Below are 20,868 nucleotides of genomic sequence, written 5' to 3'. Positions count from 1 at the left end.
GTATTTCATAGATTTTAGTAGAGGTTTCGCCACATGCATGATCGATCACATCACTGGCCATTGGTGATTGATCCAACCTCTACCCCCCGCCCCAAGTAGGGGGCTGGGGCTGAAAATTCTATTCTCCTATTCACCTGGTTGGTTCTTCTGGCAACCTGCCTCCATCCTTAGGGTCTTTTTAAAACAAATTGTCAACATACACTCAGGTATGGTTAAAAGGGGCATATTAGGAAAAATAAAAGGTCCTTATTACTTTCATCACTTAGGAAATTCCAAGAGTTTTAAGAGTTTTTTGGAGGAACTTGGATGAAGACCAAATATATGTTATTATAAATCAGTATGACAGTGACTCGGGTGGTTCTGAAGATGGAACTTACAAGCTGTAGAGTCACAGCCTGTCAGGAGCCCTCATGGGCTCTGCCTCCCTTGCACGTGCGTGCAGCAGGCACAGGTGGTGGGAACAGAGAGCTGGAGAGGCAGGTGCCTGTTGAAAAGACAGGCAAATCCAGGCTGACCAGGTGGTGGCACAGTGGATAGGGCATCAGACTGAGATGCAGAGGATCCAGGTTTAAAACCCCAAGGTCGTCTGACCTGTGGTGGCGCAGTGGATAAAGCATCGACCTGGAATGCTGAGGTTGCCGGTTCAAAACCCTGGGCTTGCCTGACCTGTGGTGGCGCAGTGGATAAAGCGTCGACCTGGAAATGCTGAGGTCGCCGGTTCGAAACCCTGGGCTTGCCTGGTCAAGGCACATATGGGAGTTGATGCTTCCAGCTGCTCCCCCCTGTCTCTCTCTTCTCTCTCTCTCTCTCTCTCTCTCTCTCTCTCCCCCCTCTCTCCTCTCTAAAATGAATAAATAAAAAAAAAAATTAAAATAAAAAAAAAAACAAAACCCTGGGCTTACCCGGTCAAGGCACATAGGGGAGTTGATGCTTCCTGCTTCTCCCCCCTTGTGTCTCCCTTCTCTCTCTCTCTCTCTCTCTCTCTCTCAAATGAATAAATAAAATCTTAAATGAGTGTGGGCTTACCAGCTCAAATGTGGGGTCACTGGCTTGAGCATGGGATCATAGACATGACCCCATGATTGCTGGCTTGAAGCCCAAGGTCACTGGCTTAAGCAAGGGTTCATTGACTTGGCTGGAGCCCCTGGTCAAGGCACATATAGGAGAGTAATCAATGAACAACTAAGGTGCCGCAGTGAAGAATTGATGCTTCTCATCTCTCTCCCTTCCTGCTTGTCTGTTCCTGTCTGTCCCTCTCTCTGTCTCTGTCTCACACACACACACACACACACACACAAAAGACTTGTAGCCTGACCAGGCGGTGGCGCAGTGGATAGAGCGTCGGACTGGGATGCGGAAGACCCAGGTTCGAGACCCCAAGGTCGCCAGCTTGAGTGCGGGCTCATCTGGTTTGAGCAAAACTTGGACCCAAGGTCACTGGCTCGAGCAAGGGGTTACTCAGTCTGCTGAAGGCCCGCAGTCAAGGCACATATGAGAAAGCAATCAATGAACAACTAAGGTGTCGCAACAAAAAACTGATGATTGATGCTTCTTATCTCTCAGTTCCTGTCTGTCTGCCCCTGTCTATCCCTCTCTCTGACTCTCTCTCTGTCTGTAAAAAGAAAAAAAAAGACTTGTGGATCCAGATGTAGCTGCCCCAACTACAGCCTGTTTTGGAGCTAAACTTACCCCTTTGACCTCCATCCAGTTTTATGAGCCCTAGTTACCTGTGCATCTCGTTCCATCTAGACCAGGGGTCCCGCCTGACCAGGTGGTGGCACAGTGGATAGAGCATCAGACTGGGATGCCGAGGACGCAAGTTTGAGACCCCGAGGTCGCCAACTTGAGCGCGGGCTCATCTGGTTTGAGCAAAAGCTCGCCAGCTTGGACCCAAGGTTGCTGGCTCTAGCAAGGGGTTACTCGGTCCGCTGAAGGCCCGCGGTCAAGGCACATATGAGAAAGCAATCAATGAACAACTAAGGTATCGCAACGTGCAACAAAAAACTAATGATTGATGCTTCTCATCTCTCCATTTCTGTCTGTCTGTCCCTGTCTGTTTCTGTCTCTGACTCTCTCTCCGTCTCTGTAAAAAAAATAACAATAATAAAAAATTGCTTTATAGACCAGGGGTCCTCAAACTTTTTACACAAGGGGCCAGTTCACTATCCCTCAGACCCTTGGAGGGCCACCACACACAGTGCTCCTGTCACTGACCACCAATGAAAGAGGTGCCCCTTCCGGAAGTGCGGCGGGGCGGATAAATGGCCTCAGGGGGCCGTAGTTTGGGGATGCCTGATCTAGAGATCAGTTAGCCTTTGAAATGAGTGTCCTGATGATGTCAGGTCCTGCGCTGCACAGAACCCAGTTCTGTCTCCTCCACATCTCGGGACAGACTGGGTGAGCTCTGTTTGAGCCTGTTCTTGCCCCACTGGGTTTTGCTCTGCGGTGACTTGGGTCTTTTCCTCCTTGTCCTAGATCGTTGGGATCATCACCCGGCACAACCTAACAAATGAATTTCTGCAGGCCCGCCTGCGGCAGCACTACCAAACCATCTGAGGGCCCCGCGCAGCCGGCCTCATGCCAGGGGCCAGCCGCCCGCTCCCAGAGGTCACTGGGGAGGCAGCTCGCTGTTCCCACTGCCTCAGCCCGCGGGGGGCTGTCCACAGCACGGTGGATCCCGTCACCCACTCGCTGGGAAAGCCTCGTCCTCGAACGCTTTGCTGGTCAGAGATCCTGGGGCTGGTTTGACCCACCCGAGTTTGGACGTGTCTGACTTTCTCAGCAAGTGACTTCCCATTTCCTGCTCCCCTAGTCGCTTCCGTTCAGTGTCGGCATGGGCCCCAGCCCTCCACCCCACTACCACTCGGACCAGAGAGGGTGCCAGCCCTCCCCTGCTGGAGGGTGACCCCCAGAGCAGCGTTCTTGCCCCTTTTTGCTCCTCTTCTGGGAAACCCAGCTGTTGCCTTAAACCATAAAGGGAGGGCCTGTGGTCAAGGCAAGCGCTGGAGGACGCCAGCTGCCAAGCAAAGTGAGTTACTAAATTCAGGAATTGGGCACTAAGAAAATGGCTCGTGTTTCAGGGAGGCCACCCTTTGCTGGGCCTCTCAGCTCGACGTCTGCAAGTGCATTTTCCGGGGAATGTCCACTCCCAGGTGTGAGCGCTGGTGCTCTGCTCTGGCCCCGTGGTTTCCGTCTGCTTAGAACCCTGCCCTGCTCAGGAACACAGCGTTACACTCCCGCTAACGGTCTCCGAGCGACCAGTCCGACCACACGGTCAGTTACTGACCCTGGTTTTTAACATCCTCTCTGTCTCCATTTCCCACATGACTCATGGTCCCTCGGTGACACGTTTTTACCCCGATTCGTCCCTGCTGCTTTTCACCTCCACTCAATTACTAAACTTTCCGTGCATTTTTACTTGTGTTTTCCTGGTGAAAGAGCCACAGCCTGAGTTGGTGTCCCCTCCCGCCCCGAGTTTACTAAAAGGACACCCCAGAGCAGGGCACCCCAGGTAAAACTGCTTGGCTCCGGAGAATGGTACGATTATTTGATGGACAGGAGTGAGTGACTCCTGAGCCAGCGACCACTACAAGGTACAGGACATCGCTTGAAACGTCCAAGTGTTGTGATAAAAGCAGATGGCATGTTTGAGGACGAGGGTGTCTGCCCTCACACACCCGTGTCACTTCCCTCTGCTACCATCCGTAGCCTGCTCAGGGGCTTAGGGATGGAAACTGGAGGGTCCATCTGGAGTGGGGAGGAGGGCTCCCTGCCAGGATGTGCCCCAAGGCTGGAGCGGCAAACAAAGGGAGCCTCCCTCTGTCTTCCTGTGACTTGGCTTCTCTCGAGGCTGGCTGGGCCTCTGGACGGGCCCCTGAACTGGACATTGGGGATCGGGCATTTGCTCTTACAGCCCTCTCACTTCTGTCCTTCCCACATGGCTGTCGGCTTCCTGGGCCCCTCAGGCAGCTCCGGGGCAGGTGTGCTTTGGTACTCAAGATGGCATCTGTTGGCGGTTAGCTTTCTTCTGCTTTAATCACGGCAGCTGCCCGGGGGCCTGTTCTTGTCCCCGCCCTGCATTGACTTGGATGCTGAGACCCATTTGGCGGGGGTGGTGTCAGTTGGCTCTGCTGGCTCAGTGGTGTCAGTTGAGCTCAACACACTGGAATGAATAATTCCACTTAAGTGAGGGGCCGCTTCAGGGTCCTCTCCAGCAGACCGTGTCCCCTCCTTTCTGCTTTTTTAATCTCTTTGACCAAAAGTACTTTGGTCTAGGTTTTTCAGCTTCCTTGGATGCACTTGGTTTGTGAAATGTGGATGAAATGCCCACTAAATTGTTCAGGAAGTCATGCCAGGCGCAAAAGGCAAGCCCTTCTAAATGTGATTGTGTTCAACCAGCTACCACTCTGTTTTAAAGCAGCGTCCAGAGCTTGATCACATGATTTCTTCCTTTTATGAAGAAGGTAGCCAGTTGCACAAGTCAGGAGAACGGTGTGCCCGCCCCTTGCAGGAACTTAACCCCCCTTGCCAGCCCTCACTGAGGCTGGCAGGGCTGACGTCGGGCGGAGGACCTCTGGCGTCCGGGGGCTGGGTCGCCAGGCGCCTCCCTCAAAGCCGCCCAGTACACATGGTCAGAATTCACCCCTCGTGCACATTACGTCACCAGGTACTCCGTTCCCATCAGTGTAGCCCAGAGATGGACGGCAGAATGCGAGCACCTTCCTCCCCTGAACTGCTGGTGGCTACGAGGGAGGGCCGAGCCCAGGCCCCGCTGGGAAGGCACACGCCTGTCCTCTGTGACGTCTCTCCTTTCCAGACAAGCCCAAAGACTGCCCACTTGTAACAAAATAACTGTTAGCCTCACTCCCTTAATTTCTGTTAGAGACCTGCGTTTTCCACACCCCCTGGTACCACCAGCCCCTTGGCTCCCAGTGGCGTGGGCCCTCCCTAGATAAAACCACAGAGGGGCCCTGGGCTTGGCTGGAGGTGGTTGTCTTTTCTCTCCAGCTTGGTGTCTCGTGGTTCTCCAGCTGAGGTATAAGTGGGGGGTTGAGTCCCCAGAGCTGGGGGGCCGCTGCACTCTGAGGGATGATATGCTCATGACCTTGTCTAACTCGCAGCTCCAGGCTAGAGTGGACGCTTGCCTGACCCAGCCGACCACATGACATTTCTCGTGTAAGTCGCACACTGACACCCCTGGGTGACGAGGCGCCTCCGGAAAGGCCAGGAGTATCCACACAGTATTGCCCCATAGTTCCTTTGGACCTTGGTCATAACAGCTTCCTCTTTTTCTGTTTGCACTGTTTGTTCCAATGGTAATGTAGCTAATTCCACTGTGTATATAAATTGTATTTTTTTAATTTGTAAAATCCTATTTTTATTTGAACTTTTGGAACTCGGAAGTTCTCCTTATAACCTTACCGTGTCAGAATAAAATGTCTTCATCTGTCTCCTTTTGCCTTTTGTCTTCACGGTGTTCCTTCTTTAAAGTGGTGCTTGGATTTTATTCTTCACCTCCTCTCTTACTTGTATATAAAAATGGCAGAGCAAGCCCTGGCCGGTTGGCTCAGCGGTAGAGCGTCGGCCTAGCGTGCGGAGGACCCGGGTTTGATTCCTGGCCAGGGCACACAGGAGAAGCGCCCATTTGCTTCTCCACCCCTCCGCCGCACCTTCCTCTCTGTCTCTCTCTTCCCCTCCCGCAGCCAAGGCTCCATTGGAGCAAAAATGGCCCGGGCGCTGGGGATGGCTCTGTGGCCTCTGCCTCAGGCGCTAGAGTGGCTCTGGTCGCAACATGGCGACGCCCAGGATGGGCAGAGCATCGCCCCCTGGTGGGCAGAGCGTTGCCCCATGGTGGGCGTGCCGGGTGGATCCCGGTTGGGCGCATGCGGGAGTCTGTCTGACTGTCTCTCCCTGTTTCCAGCTTCAGAAAAATGCAAAAGAAAATGCAAAAAAAAAAAAAGATGGCAGAGCTAGAGAGAAGTTTTATAGCCTCAGCTCTCATCATTTTCCCAGCAGGCTTCTCCATTCACAGGAGTCCACTCGCTACCGTATGTAGTAAGAGCTGACTGAACGCGATAGATCCTGGCAGAAAACCCGATGTTATGCCCCCTCAATTTCTCCCTCCATGCTGTCACTGTCAGAGCTTGTTTACTGATCCTTTTCCTCTGTAAAAACAGCCCGTTCCTTCCAGCGGCTGCTTCCTGTAGTAGATAGGGGAGGACCCATCATGTTCCCCACAGTGTTGTGTTTAGGAATTTGTTCCCCGACTCCCCTGAGCCAACCAGAAGAGAGGAGACCAGTGCTGAGTCTATAGCTGTGTAGACCCTGTGGCTGGCGTCTGTTGATGCCGTGTGTCATTGCTCTTTGCTCAATTCTGCTTCTGCTAGAAGCATGACTTCTCTCTAACCAATCTGCTTCAAATGGCCATTCCAGCGGTGGTAGAAAGTCTCAGTCTTTCAGGCCCCTCCGCCTATCCCCAAGTTTCCTAAGTTCCAAGGGTATTTTCTGTGTATTTGTCACTTTCAGGCTACCCACTGTCACTGTGGCACCTTGAGAGTGTGACCAGCTCATCACCGCCCTTCCCTCCTAGCATCTGCCACTCCCCCAGTGCCTGACCTGGGGGGCCAGGTTTGGACCGGGGTGTCTTACTCTCTCTGCCCCCGTCCATGTGAGTGAGTCCTCCAATTCTTAGTCCCCACCCCCCCTTCTGTGCTTGATGTCCTCACGAGGCACGTTTTTATTGGAAGTGGTTAGGTTAGAGTTCTTTCCCTGTCTCCACTCCCTAACCATCAATTCCCTTTTGGCTTCCCTGTCCCTCTACAAGGAGTGGGTTGCTAGTTTATTACCTCTTTTCCCAATTTCTGTATGACACCAAGACAGTTTGACCCACATTTATGGAGCATTGACCATGCCGTGTGCTGCCAGGGATGCGGAAGAGGGCATTTACTCTCAAAGAGCCTGAAATTCTGGGACAGACACGATTGTGCACCAAGACAAATTGTGCCCTATTATATAATAGTTGTACACATGATACTGCCAGTGGAGAGTTTAATTGGTACTGGGCACATGGAATCAGGTGTGGCTTCAGGGAAGAAGTGGCATTCACAGCGAGCCTCAAGAAAGAAGTAGATGTTCTTAGGAGCATTGGATACAAGGTCTTCCAGGAGGAAGGAACAGCATAAACCAGGGCACGGAGAAGCGACCACGTAGGTGTAGGGGAGTCTCACAGAAGCTGATGCAGAGAGTGAAGGCACTTGGAGGCAACGGTGGGAAATAGGTTAGAGCTACACCCTGTTGGAGTTAAACTTAGTTCCTGGTGGGCCCTGCTTAGGACACCTGTTCAGGAGCAGATACAAAGAAACTGTCTTCTGCAAGGGTTTCTACCTCAGTAAAATCTACAAGTCCAGGCGCCTGGGACCTACCTCAGTTAGGGAACGATAATGGCTATTGTTTAAAACACACATTAGTACCCGAAAGATGCATAAACTTGCAGTTTGTGAACATAGCCAACATTTCCTTCTTCACTTTGCTCAGCTTTTAAACCCCAATTCTTCCCCTATGTGTCTTTAAAAGCGCCGATCAGCTACTGCAACTAACTGTCTCAAACTATATCAGAGAAAATTTAGCATCCTCATTTCATAAATGTGCCTTTAAAAAAAAGAAAAAGAAAAAAAAGCTTGTAACCAAAATGTACAAGGTATGCAACAAATGTCTGTCACATACAAGCTATATTAGGTATAACCGGGGGGATAAAAGCTTAGGCGTTTTTCTTTTTAATAAGAGCCCTGAATATGAGCGACTCTAAAAAATAAAAGTCCTTTCAGTGTCCTTGGGCTTTTTCCGAACCTGTGATGAGCCTGGAGTGAAAGACCAGGTTGAGAACTGCTGTTTGATCTCTAAACCCCAGCAAAAAAAAAAAAAAAAAAAAAAGGAGAAGGAGGAGGAGGAAGAGGAGGAGGAGGGAGAAGAGAATTTGTCCAAAACCACAGAATGTACAACACCGAGAACGAACTCCGTGTAAACTATGGAATTTGGGTGCTAATGATGTGTCAATGCAGGTTCATCAACTAACAAATGTGCCGCCTGGTGGGGGCGTTGATTGGGGTGGGGGAGGGGTGAGCATGTGAGTGGGCAGGGGGACTATGGGAAATCTGTGCTTTCTTACTTGATTTTACTGGGAACCTAAAATTGCTCTAACAGCAAAGCTTATTATTATTTTTAAAATAGGAAGCGTCCTTCTCTCTGACAAAAGGTAAAACGTTAAGAGATACCGGCTGACTTCTCCCCTCCACCTGAGAACCACAAAGAAAGCACACCAACAAGGAGGGGGTTTGCTTCTGTCCATGGTGCTGAAGTTTATTCATTTTTCAAACCTCTGTCAATCACAGGTGAAGGTTTACCCTAAATTTTAATGCATGGGGTGGGAGAGGCAGGAAAGCCACAGTTAAACCACTTTATCTACATTTAGCATAAAATGTGAGAAATGTTGACAGGCAGCTGCAGCTTGAACAGGGTGCTTGTCACAACTCGATGGCAACGAGATGGGACATTGAGTCAAGGACCCCAGGGGATGAAGGGCTCTGGAAGTCTGCCAGGGCCCGGCCATTATCTTCGGTACTACAAAGAAAACACAGACACGTTTGGCTTGTTGGCCTGGCTCTGCTGGAAAAATCAGCTTCGTAGGATTGGACTCACTTCCCACCAGCCTCCACTTCAGGCTGACACCCTCTGAGCTCCATGAGCTGATAAATGAGTTGCTCATTAGAAGCTTATAAGGTCAGTCCTGGTCATTTTCAACTGACCTTTGGGATCTGACAGTTCTAGGGAAGAACATGACCTCCCAATCAGCAGTATGACAGTGACTTGGCCCATGAATATTTTAAGTACCCAGTGCTCATGGCAGTAACTTTTTTTCCCTCAGCATTTTCTCAGCAAGCTGTAGCTAATGATGATGCCATTGTCCCTAGATTCATGGGACAGCCCCCAAGCTGAGGAAGAAATTTCCAAGGGAGTGGGCTTCTGTGCAGAAGGCATCCCCTGGTGGTATTCTATGATGACTCGTGAGACTCAGTGGGACCCCAATTGCCTCCCTTCCCATTCCATTTCCATTCCCAGCTCCTCTTACCCGGAAGCTGTTGCAGCCCAGTCCACTCTGAGCTCCAATCCTGTCCATTCGGCCCCCGAAGCAGCTGGACCGCCTCAGGCTCCGGGGGGCAGCGAGCAGCGCCCTCAGCTTGTTCTTCAGGAGGGCAGCTCTTTCGGAAGACTCCCAGGGGCCACGCCCAAGGGTGCCCACATCTCTCTGGGCTGGGTTCAGCTCCCCGGTCCAGGGAGGCACCTCAGGGAGGGGGCTGAGGGCTGCCCCAGCATCCTCATTCTGCTCACTTAGTACTTGTGGGGGCATGGCCTCATCTTCTAAAGGAATCTTGTCCTCCAAATGGTCCAGCAAATTCTTTACAAAAGGAAAGTGCAGGTAAAGAAAGAGAGAGGTCTCAGGGATGTGCAGAGTCTCACATAAAGCCCCCTGGCCCCAGACCATGACCCCTACTCCTGGCCCTACCTTGAAATCCATCAGGTCAGCACTGGACACAGAGCCATACACGGGGTTCGCTCCAGTTTGCCCTGGGAGCTGAAATGCCAGAAAGAGGAGGAGGCTTGCAGTGATGGTGGAGAAGGAGCCCATGCTGGTGTCGGTCAAGAAGTGGTCCGCTGCTTGCTGCCCTTTCTCTCTTCTCTCTGGTGTCCACGCCAACCTCCCCTGGTCCCCTCTGTCTCCCAGGTTCCCTGCGCCTCCACCTTTTATAGCCCCCCGGCTCTCTGAGAGCACAAGAGGGACAGAGCCCTCCCCATTCTGTCACTTGCAGCGATAAAGCATCTGAGTGAGGAGCCAGCAGAAGATGCCCTTTTAAAGTTATCGGTCCAGCTGAGCTGTCACAGCCCCTCCACCTTGAGCAGCCCAACCACCCCCGGGGCCTAGGCTGTGAGAGCCACATTCTTGTTGATTTGCCTCAAGAGGTTCCCACTTCAAAGGTGTGAGAAGAGCAAAAAAGAGTCCTTGGTTATCTCACAGTGATGCCTCAGGCTTCTCTCTCCTCGGCAACCGGACCCATGCCGGCAAGCAGAGGGTGACGGCTCAGTCATCCAGTTGGTTTGCAGCTCAGCTGTCAGGGGCCCCAAATAAGGGTGGGAGAGGAGGAGGAAATGGCAGGCAGCTGGCTGCTAGCGACAAATTAGTCCAGATGCTGGCGCCGGCCTCACACCCGACTCACCAGCAGCAAGGGCAGAACCTCTCCCTCCAGCAGGGCTGTTCTCACTTTGGCCGTTGCTTTCAGAAGTCAGGTGAAGAGGGAGCTATTTTTCATAGTACGAAGTCAGCCGGGAACCAAATGCAATGAATGTTCCAAGAATTCAACTCCCAAATATGAACACCAAGAACACCTATTTTCATTTGCTATTTATAGAAGCTCAGATTCTTTGAGTTTGAAGCTTGTAATGTCACCAGGAGGTGGGTTTGTGTTGTTACCATTTACAGAGGAACAGAAAGGAGACTAAGAACTTAAGTCACTTGCCCAAGGTCATAAAGCAGCAGAAGAGGGACTTGAACCTTAGTTGTTATCCTAATGCCCATGTTCTTAACACATTTCATGGATACTGCTGCTCCTTAGGTACAGTGCCCAGTGAAATACACCCCTATTCCCTGCCTCTCAGATTGCCTCTGAGCAGTATATCACCTTGCCCCTGCCCAGGGGCTGTAGCTTTGTGTGCTTGGCAAGTGAGTGTGTGTGGACTGTCTCAAGAGAGCGCTACATCCAACCTCTGTGACCTATTGACATACCTAATGTTCTCCATGGAAGCCCAGGAAATGCAGGCTGATGACCAACTCCATTCTGGCCAGACCCCTACCCAGTTCTGCTCATTCCTTGGCTAATCAGGCAACAAGGCTGTTGTTTTATATTTCGAGAGGGCAGAAAATCAGGAGTATGTGGCCAGACATCACATTAGCAGTGTCCAGTTATTGATTTTAAAGGAAAGGAGAGAGGAAAAGACAGAAACATCAATCTGTTCCTGTGTGTGCCCTGATCTGGGATCGAACCCACAACCTTTGCATCTTGAGACAACGCTCTAACCAACTGAGCTATCTGGCCAGGGCCACAGTGATTTTATTCTAAGGCAGAAGGAGAAAGAAGCCCTCTTCACTAACTGATTGAGGTCAGCTAAACTCAACCTGAAATTGAAACGGGTGCAGTTCTGAGTAGGAGCTCTGGGGGCAGAGAGCCATTGCATCCTGACAAGTCCCTGGAATGCACTTAGTGCTTAATGGCGTGGTTGGCAGGGTTATTATTAGCAGAGAGGATTCAGTGCGCAGCCATGCTGGGAGGAACGGGTGCCCGTGCTGCGTGCGTCACACTGCCCGTCTCCTGGAGATACCCTCTAAGACAAGCCTTTGATGCTGGCGAGCCCTTCTGGAAGGGCATCATGGCGGGTGGCCTCTGAGGACTAGTGCTGCCCCTCTGTCCCGAGCCACTTCTGAAGTCTGTAGGTGGTCCAAGGAGAAGTGGAAGTCCTAGCCAAGGTTCCAGAAAGAGAATTTCAGAATTCACCTAGAGTGGGGCATGAGTGTCATTTGTTGAGTTTCTTGTTATCCAGGGTTCTTTTTCTTTTCTAATTTATTAAGATTAGAAATAAAGGAAGGGGCCTGACCTGTGGTGGCACAGTGGATAAAGCGTCGACCTGGAAATGCTGAGGTTGCCGGTTTGAAACCCTGGGCTTGCCTGGTCAAGACACATATGGGAGTTGATGCTTCCAGCTCCTTCTCTCCTCTCTCTCTCTGTCTCTCCCTCTCCTCTCTTAAATGAATAAATAAAAAAAAAGAAAGAAAGAAATAAAGGAAGGGAGAGACAGACAGACTGAAACATCTTTGCATCTCAGGACAATGCTCTAACCAACCGAGCTACTGGCCAGGGCTCGTTTGTTTGTTTGCAGAAGGGGCTGTCAAGGGAAAGAATATTTCATTTTTCTGCCCTTGAGGACTTTGTATAAAACCAATACCACCTCCAGCACTAACTGGACCCCGAGAAAGCACAGACAATTCCCAAATACACGTATTACCAAGTCCTGTTAAAGCCTTTGACCTGAACCTGGAGTAGGAAAATGGCTCAACATCTCTTAGTTTCATGTTCCTGCTCAACTTTGCGCGGGGGGAGGAATAAATATTTTTTTCACAGGACACCAAACCCACCCCCACTTCCACCTCTCCTACCAGCGGATAAAATTGAAAACCTTTCTTTTCCTATCACTATAAAGCAGTCGTATTTGTCATACACATAATGAGTATTGTAAATGGGTGGGAGAATCCGGATTGGAGTATCTTCAGTTTCTAGCCCAGAGTTTGGATTCACGACTCTCCATGGGGATGCCAGGGGCTGCTTGGGAGCCACAAGGTTCAGCGATGTCACACGTGTGCATAACTGGTATGAACAACCCATCATGTTCATGGCATGAGTCTATCAGACCCAAGAGGTCTGAAGCAGACACCCCAGCTGGGGCAAATTGGGTAGGACACTGTTGCATATTAGTGATGGTTGTTTCTGACTTTCAAAACAATGTTATGTTTCTTTGGTACAATATGGAGGTCCCCAGGACAGGAAGTGGGAGCAGGTTCCCTGGAAAACAAAGCCCAAGGAAAAATTCACTTGCTAAATCTTTAGAGGAGTTCCGATTTAAGGGAAGCAAGAGAGAGGGGTAAAGGGAAGTGAGGTAGTGTATCAGTTAACTATTGCTGCATAACAAATTGCCCCAAATGTTAGCAACTTAAAACAGCACCCCTCTGTCATCGGATAGTTTCTGTGCATCAGGAATGTGGCCCCACTTAGCTGGGTGCTCCTTGCTCAGAGTTCTCACAGGCTGCTGTTAAGGCACTGGCCGGGGCTATGGTCACCTCAGGGCTTGGCTGACGGATCAGCTCTCAAGCTCACTCCTGTGTCTGCTGACCACCTTCTGGTCCTTGCGGTCCTTGCTGGAGGTGTCAGTTCCTTGGCACGTGGGCCTCTTTATAGGGATGCTGCTGACTTTCTTTAGGTAAAGAGAGAGAGCAATTATGTAAATAAACCACAGTCTCTTTGTAGCCTCATCTTGGCATCCCATCATTTGTGTTGTACTTTGTTTATGGGAAGTAAGTCCCCAGGATCAGCCCACGCTAACAGGGAGGGGATTACCAAGGGCAGAACACCAGGAGCTGAGCATCCCTGGGGCCATCTCAGGGGCTGCCCACCAGAGGTAAGGCGAGAGAGAGGACCTATGTGAGGTGATATGTTACCAACCTGACCACAGTTTTGAAAAAACATCTTAGTGGCTGGTTGGTCATGCTGTCCATCTCCAGAGAGCTTCTTGCAACAGTCTATGAGGCGAGAAAAGGATGAGGGTTCTGCACCAAACCCCTAACGAAGCATCACCAGCCAGGTGACTTAAAGCAACAGAAATGCACTGTCTCCCAGTTCTCAAGGCTAGAAGTCTGCAGTCAAGGTGTCAGTAGGGCCATGCTCCCTCTGAAACCTGTAAGGGAGGATCCTTCCTGGCCTCGCCAGCCCTCCGCAGTATTCCCTGAGTCACAGACGCACATGCCAGCCTCTGCCTCCATTGTCACACTGCCACCTTTCCTGTCTGTGTCTCTCTCTACTTTTGAGGACATCAGTCACATTACGTTAGGAGCCCACCTTACTCCTGCATGACCTCATCTTAACTAATTACATCTACAAATGACCCTATTTCCAAATAAGGTTGTTGGGGTGTAGGAACATGGCTGGGACTTAGACTGTGGACCTGAGACAAGTCTTTGGTGAGGACTTTGGAACGCCAAGTCCTGCGGGGGCAGAACGCTGCCCTGCAAGCCCGGATAAGATTGTTTAAAGGAAACAGCTGACCCCTATAACATTTCCCTACATACCTGAAAAGTATTAGTTAATTACCCTTCTCTGCACCTGAACCCAGGCTCTGCTAATTTGCTTGATGAGCAAAGAGACCAATAAAGACGATGAGGCTGTAGAGATCTGGGCTCTCAGTCCTAGAGGCTAGGAGTCCCCTGGACCCATCTTTTCTGTATGTTGTGTCTTGTGTGTTTTTCTTAAGTCCTGCAGCACCATCTTCCTTTCGTGCACACCACTGCTGAGCTGGTCTCAGCATTGGGGTTTGGACGTCAACATATCTTTTGGGAGAAAATAACTCAATCCACAACAAGCACTTTATCCATGGGCTTCTCTTCCTTCCCTGTCTCTCACTAGTCAAAGAGGTCCACCCCACTCTCACTCCACCCCCACCAGACCACCGACTCCCCTCCACTTCTGGGCTGTGTTACCCAGTCCCCTCAGGCAGTAGTTAGGGCCAAACAGACTCCCCGGGCCAGTCCACGCATGAACTTGCTTGGCAATCTCTGCCTGCCAGTTGATTCTGCTCAGAGGATGAGGGGTGGTGTACGAGGCGGAGGGCGGCGTGGATAGCGGGCGTAAGAACCAGGTCAGCCATTGCTAAGGCTGCATGGGCTAGGAAGCCAGAGGCTGAGCAGGAACGAGGCAGTGGCGAATCAGCTGCAGGACCTCCTGCACCCCAGCACCTAGCACAGAGCTGGCTCGGGCTGACATTTTAGAAAATATGTTCTGAATGATTGGATCAATGAATTTGCCTTCAGTGTCTCTCCTATAACACCCACCCCCCACCTACAGTGTATATATCTGAGTGCCCAACACTGCACCTCGCCCTCCCTGGGGGCCTCACTGAGAGGGGGAGTCACCCTCTGGCGGGAGCATGAAGGTTCTGCTGTCTCCCCAGTGCGGGAAGAACCACGGTGGGGATGCCGGTGCGTCATTGTGCACGTGAGTGGTGAGGGTCTACATCAGGGGCGGAAGTGAAGAACCCAGAGCAGGAGAGCTGGGAAGAGAGGTGGGGTGAACCCGTTGCCCTCCTGCCTGGGCGGTTCCGCCAAATGGAGCCAGGAAGCTTCCACGGCTTTAATCATCAAGGGTGGGGCCCTGGCAGGAGGTTTAATCATTCAGGAGTGTCTCTGCAAAAGTAGCTCCTTTTGGAGAGGATCCCAGGAATCTTCAGGAGAATGGGGAGGTGACCAGGTTAAGGAGGAAGTCAGTGACCACCTGGAGCGATGGGAGCTTAACCTTCCTTCCCCGCAGAGCACTCTGGGAAGCAGGAGATGGGTGCCACCTGGGAATCAAGGGTTTTGGGGTCTTTAAATGCCAAACTCTTGCAGGATGTTGGACTGCTCCTGGGCAACGGGAATTCCCCAGCACTTCCTGCCAGCCCACGGGGCTGCCGGGAGGGCCGGGTGGGGGAGCGCACTTCCATGCTGCTGGATGGAATCACAGCTGGGTGCCCGAGGCAGTGAGCACAGGGGCTGTGCATGCCTAGCAGAGACCAGAGGGCTCCGGGTACAAGTCTGGGAGTTCGAGTCCCAGGGTAGGCAAGGGTGTGAGTTTAGCAATGCTCCAGGGCATCCAGGCGGCTGTATGGAGCTGGCTCCTGACCCTATGGGAGAAGCAGGCCACTTTGTGGACTCAGACTGACCATTAAAGCCAAGGCAGTGCGTGAAAGTCCTACAGAGACAGGGCTAGAAGGCTGAGAACCACACCACAACCACAGACAAATGGCAGACTGAGTTTATTATTTTGTTTAGACCTGGCTGGGCAGGAAGAGAAATGTGGTTTGTTGTTTTTTCTTGCCTCCACTCATTCTCAGAAGGGTCAAAGCTACCACAGGGATGGACGGTTCGGCATGCCTTGAGAATCAGCAAGGAGATGATGCATGCAGGCCCAACACTGTCCTCACTTCCGTAGCCTTAACATTTGAGACCCAGCAAAGCCTGTGAACGCTCATCTGAACCTCCTTCCCGCCCTGAGGGAAGCCCAGCTAGACCTCCTCGAGTCTGTGTTCACCAGCACATCTGTCTGGGAAGACTAAAGTGGCAAACTCCACGGGGAGATGTCACCTGGCAGCTTCTTTGCGGGACGAGGTTGGTAAGGGAAGTCAGGGAGGTCCAGGCCACCGCTATAGCTACAATGGGGCATGTTGGACGGGGCCAGGGTCCCAGGTGAAGGAGGCTGGTTTTAAGGGGCATCCGCAGACAATGTGTGCACTGCCATGCTGCCCACAAACACCGAACACAGAGGGAGCGCAGTGAGATGTCACTCCCTGGGGAACATCAGGCCACCCAGTCCCCATCCTCCAGCAGTCCCATTTGGCTCCTTCACAGTCACTTCAGGATCCTCTTTTCCTGGAAAAGCCCAATAACAGGGCATATCTGCATCGTACAGACTCCACCACCTGAGCCCCATTACTGCGAGAGCAGACTCACCGGGGTTTGGGAATGGGTGATCTTCATCACCTGAGCAGAGAGGAAAGGTTGCCGTGGCAGCAAATGTTGAACTGCCTAATGCCATTGGGAAGGGAGACTTCCATCCCACCAGCAAGCCTAACCCACTGACTTGGGGGAGGCCAGGTGGTGCAGTGGTTAGGGACCGGGGGTGCTGCTGGGTGGCCTTGAATCCTATCTCTGCCACTTACTAACTTCGTGACCTCGCCTGACCAGGCAGTGGCACAGTGGATAGAGCATTGGACTAGAATGTGGATGACCCAGGTTCGAGACCCCAAGGTCGCCAGCTTGAGCATGGGTTCAATTGGTTTGAACAGGGCACACCAGCTTGAGCCCAAGGTCACTGGCTTGAGCAAGGGGTCACTCGGTCTGCTGGAGCCCTCCAGTCAAGGCACATATGAGAAAACAATCAATGAACAACTAAGGTGCTGCAACAAAGAATTGACGCTTCTCATCTCTCTCCCTTCCTGTCTGTCCCTATCTGACTCTCTGTCTCTGTCACAAAAACAAAACAAAACAAAACAAAAAGAACTCCATGACCTTGAGAGAGTTACGTGGCTACTCTGTGCCTCGGTTTCCCATCTGTAAGATGGGAAAGGAAGATAATAAGATTTCTTCATAGAGTTGCTATCAGGAACATTAGGCAATAGATGACTCACAGTTTCATTGGAAAATATACATTGTGCCTAAAACCTCATTTTAAATCGCAATAGATCATGTTAGATATGCATAATCTCTGAGGCAGGGCGGGTTCAAATGTGAAACAGCACAAAGACCCACTGCATCTGGTGCCCTCTCTCTTAAAGGAACATCAACAAGATGGGTGAGCAGAGTGGCGTGAGAGTTAACCCCAAGGCCAGGAGCTCCAGGAAAGAGCACAGGCTCAAAAGCCACTCGGATCTGCGCTCAAATCCCAGCCGGGGCCCTGAGGGCTGTGTGCTGACAGATGGGATGCTTCGTGTTGATGCTTCATGTTTCTGGGCCTCAGTTTTTTCACGCATAAAATGGGGATGATAATAGTCCTGTCTCCTTCGTTGAGCTGGAGCATGAAAGGCACGGCCCTGGCGCCTGACAAGCAGGAGCGGGTTCGGCCTGGAGTGCAGAATGCCAGAGAAGGGGGACCCCCGGAAGCCAGGGCAGCGACCCCTCCCAGGGCAGCGACCCCTCTCAGGGCTCCCTGCTGACTAAGGCCGCACAGCAGGACTCCGGTGCTTGTCTCCTTTTCCACCTTTAAAATGAAGGCTTCTCTCTCTCTCTCTCTCTCTCTCTCTCTCTCTCTCTCTCTCTCTCTCTCTCGGCCAGAGAGGAAGTGGTGACGCAGAGCCCAGGGTGGGGCACCCTGAAATACTGGGCCTATTGTCGACACTTCTAGACTTGTGTGTTTGGGAAATGAAAATACTTTAAAACTCGGGGGTTTGAAGGCTTCTTTCAGATGACATCAGGAATGGAAGGCTTGAAGTTGAGGTTTGGGGAAGAATGGAGAGCTCACCCCCATTTAGGAGTACAGATGAGCAGGTGTGCCTTGGTACTTGTGTGCACACACATGTACACGCACATACTCATTACCCCCAGTCTTTGAGATTTTGGCTTAGACCTTCTGGAAACAACAAATGCCAGGGAGCATGCCTCTAACAGAATTGCAGGCAGAGGAAAGACTAGTGGTGTCCAGACCAGCTGCTAGGCTTTGCAAACCAGCTTCTGGAAAGTGTCTCAATTGCTTGAGGTATTTCTTGACATTTTCAGAGCATGAAAACCTTTAAAGTTCAAAATATTTATTTTGAACTTCGTGGATTAGTCTGCGGGCTGCACAAAATTGTTCGGCGGGCCGCATGCGGCTCGCGGGCCACAAGTTTGAGACCCCTGCTTTAAAGAAAAGAAAGCCCCACCCTGCCCCACCCCTGCTTGATGCTGTGTCTCCACCCCTTTGGGACCTCTGAGAAAACACAGTTTGGGGTTTGTTGTTGATGGTTTTTTTTCCCTTCTGGAAATGATGAATTATTTGGAATGCACTGAGACAAATCAGTTTCAAAAGAAAAAAGTTTTAATATCAACTTTATCTCATCGCAGAAAATGTGTGCCCAAAGGAAAGAGCCATCTTATATAAAACAATCAAATAAATTTAAAAAATAATAAATAAATAGGAGTTGCTTCAAAGAGAACCAGAGGGTTGATGGCAAGTCAGCCTGCCTCCAGGGCTTCTCTTAATGCCTCTTCAGCACTGTGGGGGGAGGGAGGAGAGGTTGATGATGGTGTTAGGGCCAGAGACAGAGGCAGGATCTGAGCTTCCCCCACCATATGCCATCCCTGCCACGGCCCCCCACCCCCATCCTCATCTGATCTGGATATGAGGCTTTGGAATAACCCGTCTCTCTGTGCCTCAGTTTCCTCATCTGTAGATGGGGTTGTGGCCACCCTGGTGATCCTTCTGTGGACAGTTGAGGGGAAACCACAAGGAAAATATTTAGGGTTCTTTCTGCTCCAAAGAGGGGCTGTCAAACTTGACTGGATTCCACCTTAAAGCAATCCTGCGCTTTTGATAACAGATGCAGGAAGAGGATTCAAGGTGGGTGGGTCTCATGGGCTTGGTAATGAATGGTGTCCACAGTGAATATTCCCAGAAAAGCACTCCTTGGCCCTGAGGACTGTCAGTAAGAGGGAGTGATGCCCAAGTGTCCCTTTCTTAGAGTGTGGTCCCCAGAGACAACAAACCCAGAAGTGATTCTAATGGTGGGACTCATGGGAATGGACCCATGGGGTGGGTGTGGCCAGGGTGGCAGGGAGGGAGCTCACGTTTGCAGCCCAGGCCACTGGAGAAGCTAATTCGGTCCAGCCGCCGCCCGAAGCAGCCCGAGTCACTCATCTTCTTGAGGATTTGTAGTCCCTGCAAGGCCTGGCCGCCACCAGTGGAAGCTGCCTGCCTGGTCTCCCGGGCATCTGTGGAACTACGTCCTGGCAGGAGGGGCTTCGGGGTCACCTGCTCCTCCTGCAGCTCCCCAGCCGTGCTTGGAAGACGGTCCAGCAGCTCCTGCAGTGGTGGAAATAGCCCGAGCCTCAGGAACCCACACCTGAGCCCAACCACCCTCAGTGGTGCCCAAGTGAACCCACCGCACTCCCAATCTCTCTGCTTTCTGATTTTCCAGGGGCCCTCTTGTAACAACAGCAGATGGAGACCTGTTCATTGCTGCTGCCCCGTGTCCACTCCTAACGCGTTTACACAGTCCCACAGCGCTCACCTGTACTCCAGACAGTTCCAAGCTGGGGCCAGAGCCACCCAGCGGGTGCGAATGACCTCCTAGCGGCCACAGGTGCAAGAACAGAAGGAGCGAGAGCGCCCAGGACAGCCCCATCTGCAGGTCCATGTCACTGGAGAGGCGAGCAAGAGGTTGCTGCTGCGTTTGGGTTCACGTCTAACCTCCTCCGGGTCCGCGGGTGCTCTCCTGGATCCCTGGGTATCCACAGCCTTTTATCCTGGTCCCGGGAGCCCGCCCGCCCTACCCTCCAGGGTTATCTCTGATTTATCCACCGCATTCCCGCCCGCTGAGGTCAGGGCGGGGAAATGCACCCCTCAGACTCCCCTCAGCGCCTGCGACCAGTTCTCGCTAAGGGTGGAGGCTGGGAGAGCAGGCCTTGTATAGCAACGGGCCTCACGGGGGGGGGGGGGGGGAGAGGAGCGCGCGGGAGCGAGGGGCACCACAGGTCCCTCGCCTCCCACTTTCTTCTTTCCTGCAAAATTCCTGGACCTTAGCATGGCGCTTTCTCTTTTCCTCCCCAACCCCAACCATTCCTGGAGAGGTAAGGAAGAACTCCAGTCTACTGAGGACTGACGTAAGTGCGGGGCGCAAGGGGTGACTCAGAAGGAGGACAGCCCCAGGCAACACTCCACCACTGCAATGCGTCTTCCCTCCAGGCGCCAGTTTGCTCACCAGCCTGCCGAGTCTCCCCCACGCCCTGATCGCTGTCCGTGGTTCTGATCTCCCTGAGCAAACTCAACGCCAAGAGGTCTTGCTCCAGCAATGCGAGTCTAGCCAGACAGGCAAGTGCGGTGCAGGAGCGAGACCTCTCCTCACCCTCCCACAACCCCCCTGCACTCGGATGCTAATTCTTCAATGTCACCTGATTAAAAAAGCCTGAGTATGACAAGGAATTTCTGGAATGCCCACCCCGTTCCCAACCCTTAAAGGGTAGAGCTGCTTTCACTGGAATTTTGAGAGGCAAGAGCTGGAGATGAAGTCATCCAGAAATGCCTTCCGTCAACTCTCCCCCAGGTGCCGACACCTCCTCTCTGTCACCAAGCCATTGAGTAACGGAAAAGGCAGGGATTACTGGGAGACAGTTATCTACAGTTCTTGGTGGGACAGCAGAGGTGTGAGGAGTGCCCTCCCTAATGCCTCCTTCATCTGTTCATACGTGACCTATTTCTCATTAGCAGACAGTCTGGACCTCTCACCTGTGACAACATATGAGGCCCCAAAGAAAAATGGCCCTAGGAAGAGACA

The 20,868-nt window shown here is 51.9% G+C and overlaps 3 protein-coding genes across 3 annotated transcripts in view; 1 reads left to right on the top strand and 2 right to left on the bottom strand.

Moving 5' to 3' along the window:
- The window catches only part of CLCN6 (chloride voltage-gated channel 6), a 35,874-nt gene extending 30,424 nt beyond the window's left edge, over positions 1-5,450 (top strand). Inside the window, exon 23 of the mRNA XM_066270427.1 lies at positions 2,476-5,450. Coding sequence (XP_066126524.1) covers positions 2,476-2,556 — 81 coding nt within the window. The 3' untranslated portion in view covers positions 2,557-5,450. The remainder of the gene's footprint in view (positions 1-2,475) is intronic.
- Positions 5,451-8,339: 2,889 nt separating this feature from the next.
- On the bottom strand, positions 8,340-9,788 carry NPPA (natriuretic peptide A). Its single transcript, XM_066265178.1, has 3 exons — positions 9,560-9,788; positions 9,125-9,451; positions 8,340-8,616 (listed from the first exon to the last, which is right to left on the bottom strand). The coding sequence occupies exons 1-3, from the start codon at positions 9,680-9,682 to the stop codon at positions 8,605-8,607; spliced, it is 462 nt and encodes a 153-aa protein (XP_066121275.1). The 5' UTR covers positions 9,683-9,788; the 3' UTR covers positions 8,340-8,604.
- An 8,744-nt stretch (positions 9,789-18,532) lies between these two features.
- On the bottom strand, positions 18,533-19,787 carry NPPB (natriuretic peptide B). The gene is made up of 3 exons (XM_066265177.1): positions 19,606-19,787; positions 19,163-19,397; positions 18,533-18,590 (listed from the first exon to the last, which is right to left on the bottom strand). The coding sequence occupies exons 1-3, from the start codon at positions 19,729-19,731 to the stop codon at positions 18,574-18,576; spliced, it is 378 nt and encodes a 125-aa protein (XP_066121274.1). The 5' UTR covers positions 19,732-19,787; the 3' UTR covers positions 18,533-18,573.
- Between the last annotated feature and the right edge of the window lie 1,081 nt (positions 19,788-20,868).

The sequence above is a fragment of the Saccopteryx bilineata genome, chromosome 3 (assembly GCF_036850765.1).
Source record: "Saccopteryx bilineata isolate mSacBil1 chromosome 3, mSacBil1_pri_phased_curated, whole genome shotgun sequence".
NCBI classification, from domain to species: Eukaryota; Metazoa; Chordata; class Mammalia; order Chiroptera; family Emballonuridae; genus Saccopteryx; species Saccopteryx bilineata.
The sequence above is the reverse complement of the archived record's forward strand: the minus strand, read 5'-3'. Positions and strand labels throughout refer to the sequence as shown.